At 39.5% G+C, this 5,488-nt stretch overlaps 1 protein-coding gene across 1 annotated transcript; it reads left to right on the forward strand.

The window, feature by feature from the left end:
- The first annotated feature begins 112 nt into the window (after nt 1-112).
- On the forward strand, nt 113-5,095 carry tmem30b (transmembrane protein 30B). Its single transcript, XM_079369952.1, has 8 exons — nt 113-295; nt 744-951; nt 1,247-1,354; nt 1,462-1,569; nt 1,678-1,765; nt 1,873-2,010; nt 2,290-2,496; nt 3,952-5,095. The coding sequence occupies exons 2-8, from the start codon at nt 763-765 to the stop codon at nt 4,128-4,130; spliced, it is 1,017 nt and encodes a 338-aa protein (XP_079226078.1). The 5' UTR covers nt 113-295; nt 744-762; the 3' UTR covers nt 4,131-5,095.
- The last annotated feature ends 393 nt before the right edge of the window (nt 5,096-5,488 follow it).

The raw sequence follows: 5,488 nt of genomic DNA on the forward strand, positions 1-5,488 counted from the left end.
ATTTATTTATTCAGGTTAAAGTTGTCTATTTCTCTATAAATATTTTTTTTTTTACAGAATTTAAAAAAAGAGATGCCTTATTTATTTGGGTTTATTTTTAAATTTGTGAGAAAATCCGACAAGTTGTGCTTTCAAAGTGACGTCAGCCTGCGTGAGGAACAGGATAGGTGAGGCGTGTGTGTGCGCGAGGGGGTAGACAGGTAAAGGTGAGCTTCTCCCCGTCGCACCTACTAGTCAAGGAAGCATACCGATGTTTGGTTGACTCCTTTGTTTCTCCATTTTGAGGCAGCTGTGTGTAAGTAAACACCTCAAACTTTGATTGCAATAGAGACTATATACATTTATATCTATTTCGATCACTGTATTAAAAAGTGAGCGTTTATATTTGAGCGAAAAAGCCAATCCTACTGTTTGCATTGGGTCACGCGGCTAATATGGGTGCAGCTTATATTTACACCGTTTATATAGTTTGTATTATAGGCTATGAAGAGATTGCTTACCTAGGAACTTTAATATATTTAGTGGAAAAGCTGCGACAACTTTATACATATACATTTTGACACGAAAAGCAACAAGGATAAGAAATTGGTGAGCCTTAAGAGTAAGAAGATTAATGGATGTTCCTTTAAGATGGGAAGTTTTTTTTTGTTCGTGCATTTGGCATGGGTGTTTTAACATAAATATGAAGTGATCTGAAGAGAAATGCTGCAAACTGGTGACTTGATTAACAATCTGTCCAACAGAACAAACTCCCCCCCAAAAATGGTGAAGGAAGAGAAGGAGTTAGCCAACCGGCCTGACAACACAGCCTACACTCAGCAGAGGCTTCCAGCATGGCAGCCCATGCTCTCAGCTGGCATCGTCATCCCAGGGTTTGTCGTCATCGGCCTGGTGTTCATCGGCATCGGTGTCGCACTCTTTGTCACTTCCCAGAGCATCCAAGTGTTGGAGGTAAGACCTAAACTGAAAAACGCACAAGTAGGAGAAGGGTCATTCTGAGGGTTAAGAGTCAAAGTATCGCCAGCATAAAAAATGGAGGAAGTAAACACACCTGAAGCAAATATTATAATAATCAGAAAAGTATCTAAGAGTCCCTCCTCTGTCTACATATGAAAAAGACTCTTGTAAGGGATATTCTGTTCCTGATTTGTAAATAGGTGTGGTGTCAGTAACACTCACTGGAGTTGCTGTAGCCATCAATAATGCAAAAATGAATAATAACCTTTGTTTTCTTTCCCCTACACAGATAGACTACACCGGTGTTGATCGAGACTCACCCTGCTTCGGGTGCACGGAGCAAACTGTGAAAAACTGCGTCTGTGAGATGGACTTCGACATCGACGTTCTCTTTAAGGTTGCATATAAGTTTTAAATGAACACATTTGGAGTGGAAAAACAAAGTTGAGTTTGTGCCTCTGACCCCCCTTGGTTGTGTTTCCGCGCTTCTCTTTTCATCCACAGGGACCTGTGTTCTTTTATTATGGTCTGTCCAACTACTTCCAGAATCAGAGAAAGTACGGCGTGTCCAAAGATGATGACCAGCTAACCGGAGACCTTGATGCATTTACGGTGAGAAAAACACAAACAACTAAATCTATTTGTGCTCAAATGAAGTATAAACGTTAAAGATTTTAAACATTTTTGGTGGAAAATGACAATTTTTTTTTTCTCTTGCAGGATCCCAGTGATTCCTGTTCTCCCTACCAGAAAGTCGGCAACAACCCAATTGTTCCCTGTGGAGCTGTGGCCAACAGCATATTCAATGGTATGTAAAGACATTTAAAATGCTGGGGTTTTTTTTTTTTTTTTTTGGTTGACAAATATTGATCGTCTGTCCTTCTTGTACTTCCTTTTTTTTTTTTTTTTGCTCAGACACCTTCAAGCTGTTTCAGATTGTTAACGGGAAGAAGAAGCAGGTGCCGTTAGATGGAAAAGGAATCGCCTGGTGGTCGGATCATAACATCAAATACAGGAACCCCAGCATCTCACCCCTGAAGAATGCATTCAACGGTAATATCTCATTGATTTCTTTTTTCTCTTTAGATATATTTTTTTGGGGGCTTTTGGCCTTTTTTAGATAAAGAGAGATTGGAAATGTTGAGAGGAGGTAGAGGGGAATAACATGCAACTGAGGGTCAAGGTTGCAGTCAAACCTACGACTACTGCTACGAGGACTATGGCCTCTGTACATGGGGCGCTAAACAAAACCTCTAGGCTATCCTTGGCGCCCCATCCGAGTGTTTCATGAGGAGTTCTGGGTCTGATTTGTTGATGACATCACACTTGCAGGTACTGTGAAACCTCCATCTTGGCCCAGGCCGGCTTACGAGTTGGACACGTCAGACTCCTCAAATAACGGCTTCATCAATCAGGATTTACTGGTGTGGATGAGGACAGCAGCCCTGCCGGATTTCAGAAAGCTGTATCGAAGAATCACAGAAGGCGATTATGTGGAGGGTCTGCCAGCCGGAAACTATACCCTTGAAATTTCCTACAGTATCCTTTTACTGGTGACAGAGTGTGGGAGGATGGAGGGAGTCCTTTTTAACAGGAGTCCTGTGTTTCTCATTTATTTTAATCCAGGCACCCGGATACCAAACATAATAGGCAAAAGAAATGTTTAACATATTTACAAAAACATAATATACTCTATTGTAATATCTTTCTTAAAGTTATTTCGAACACGTGTGAGTAGCACAATTAACAACAAATAAACTGAAAAACAAAATCAACAAGAATAGTCAAATCAACAATGTTAATATGAACCTTAAAGATTATATTAAGTGGTAAATTAATTCATGTATGAATATGTCTCATGCAGGACTCATTCTTAAATTAAATAATTATCATGTATGTCTTTGTGTTACAGATATCGTTACCAGATATCTTGCCAATATCACATTAAAGTTGAATTTCAGAAATGCCTTCAGACGAGAGGTTTAAATATGAAGCGACTGGTTTAATGAAAGAAAAGTAAACAGAATCTTTATAATATGTTTCATATCAGTTGGAGAGAACTAAACATCGTCAAGCACTCAGTTTTATGTCGCCCCTTACACACGGAGCCATAACTCATTTAAATGGATGTGTTTTAATGTGCATCTTTTGACTAGTATTCAAGTACTCAAAATTGGTCTTGAGACAACTCTTTCAAGGTATCTGTTTCGTCTCAGAATCGAAAAGCATTTTTACTCAGTCTTGTCTGGGTGGACTCCTGATTTTAAATCAAAAGCAGTAAAGACCATCACTGATATTTTTTTCGACGTCATTACTGTGTTTAGAGGGAAAATGCCCCATAAACTTCCTGGTTAAGGTCGCAGCCTTCCTGGTGTTTAGGACTATGTGAGTGACACCAGCTGCAAACAATATTTATATATATTTATGGTCTCGGTCTTGACTTGTTCTCGATCCCTTAATGTCTTGGTCTCGGTTAATGTGCTCTTGACTCCTACGAAACAATGCAACATAACTCTGTCTCGTCTTAAGATAGTTTGCTTCAAACAAATCATTTTGTCCAGAGGAGCTCAGGTCGGCTTAAAGAGGTCATCCGTCACGTCACACACATGTTTTGTGTCCTATTTCAACAATAGCAGCAGCTGCGGTCCAACCTGTTTTACCGGCTGGTTGGGGTTGTGTTTTTATAAGGACGCAATGACTCGTGAGTTTCTTGAGAGGAATAATAAAGCAGGCAAATTGTTCAGACGCAAGTAAATGAGCTAGGCAAATTCTTATTCATGTGCTTGGTTGCTTTCCACCTGCAGCTTTTAACTTCCTACGTCACGACTTTGAATACACTTTTACTTAAAGGACAGCACTTATATCAGAGCTGTTCTATAAAGATTAACAATCTTTCTTTCAAATTGGATACTTGAGTTGAGGTGTTGGTACGAGCTTAAATATTAAGTTTAGCATTATTTTGTTATTATGTGTCCTTGACTTTTTGTCCCCCAGACTACCCTGTTCTGAGCTTTGACGGGAGGAAGAAGGTGGTGTTCAGCAATGTGTCCTGGATGGGGGGAAAGAATGACTTCCTGGGCATTGCCTACCTTGTGATTGGATCCCTGTGTGTCTTCATGTCTGTAGTCATGCTCATCGTTTATGCAAAATTCAAGTTTCCAGAGGAAGACTGAGTTACTGGTTGTGGACTGTGTCGACCCGAAAGCCATTTTTCTTTTTTTTCTCTCTTTCTCTTTTTTTTTTTTTTACTCAGTGGGATGACGAAAGCCTTTTGCCGTGACAAAACAAGAAGGCGTTTACTGATAGAATATAAACTGGGCTCACGGGGAGTCAGAGAAAAAGCCTGGTTTTATTGTGGGAGGCAGACCTCGACATTGATTTTCCCCTCGACTGCAAAGTGGGACTTCGATAAGGGGAGCTCCAGTGTGCATGTAGTCGTCTGATAGCACCTTCGAAACGTCAGAATCTACTCGGGGCTAAACAAATGTAAAGTCATATACTGTTCGATGCTAGTGGAACAGCCTCAGGTGATGTCTCTTGATGCTATCACAAATATCACTAAGCATTAAGGGACATTTTTACCCCCCCCCCCCCCCCCCCCCCCCCCCCCCCTTCCTAACTAAGTCCAGTGTCAACATAGTAACGTAGGAAAATGCAGTTGTAAATATACAAAGTACTTCCTTATTGGTACAATGATTAAAGTTGTGCTTGCTGATATGGGGTAGATACAGAGACTTATAGATCATGTTTGCTCTCGCTCATTCAGTTTAAGGTACACACCATTTATTTCAGAGTCGTGTCATGTGAACATTTTTCCTCTCAGGCTTTTCTAGAGTTGTATAACTCAAACATGAGCTGATTTTGTTACATTTGTCATTTAGGTCAGTAAAAATGTCAAAGCCATAAAACTATTTGATATGCCATTTAACACTGTAGAAGTGTGTGTCATGTGTAGCTTAGTTAGAAAAAAAAATGATACTGCAAAATCTTGGAACCTTTTTTCCTTCAAACTCAGGGATTAGATATTTACAGGTGGGCTCATAACATCTTGATTTGACACATTTTAACTTGTCTTGTTAATGTGGTTTTATTTCTTGTTGGTATTTATTAAGTGAAATAAAAACAGTCCTAACTTGCATTCCTCTCGTCTTGTTTTCACAGTCGCAGTGCCATGAACCTTTTAATAAATTCTATGATTATTGTTGATATTTTGACTTTACTTTGCTGTCCATGAACAAACAGGACACACACTCATTGTAATAAAGTCAGCCCATTTTCTAAACGTGTACCTCTGTCTTTATTTTATTTGATTTAGTTACATTTGTGCTGTAGTTGTTATATTATATAGAGGATGTCTGATTTTTAGCTGCATCATTGGAGACAACTCCCTTCCTCCCTCTTTTGGTCGTAAACGTTACAACAAAAAAGAGACAAAAAAAAAATATTTTCAACTGCATTCTGGGATTTGTAGTTTCCCGCTGAGTCAGCCCCGCGAAGTAGACTCTTTGTGAACTACAAGTCCCATAATTCA

This window comes from Symphodus melops, assembly GCF_947650265.1.
Source record: "Symphodus melops genome assembly, chromosome: 19".
Taxonomy (NCBI): domain Eukaryota; kingdom Metazoa; phylum Chordata; class Actinopteri; order Labriformes; family Labridae; genus Symphodus; species Symphodus melops.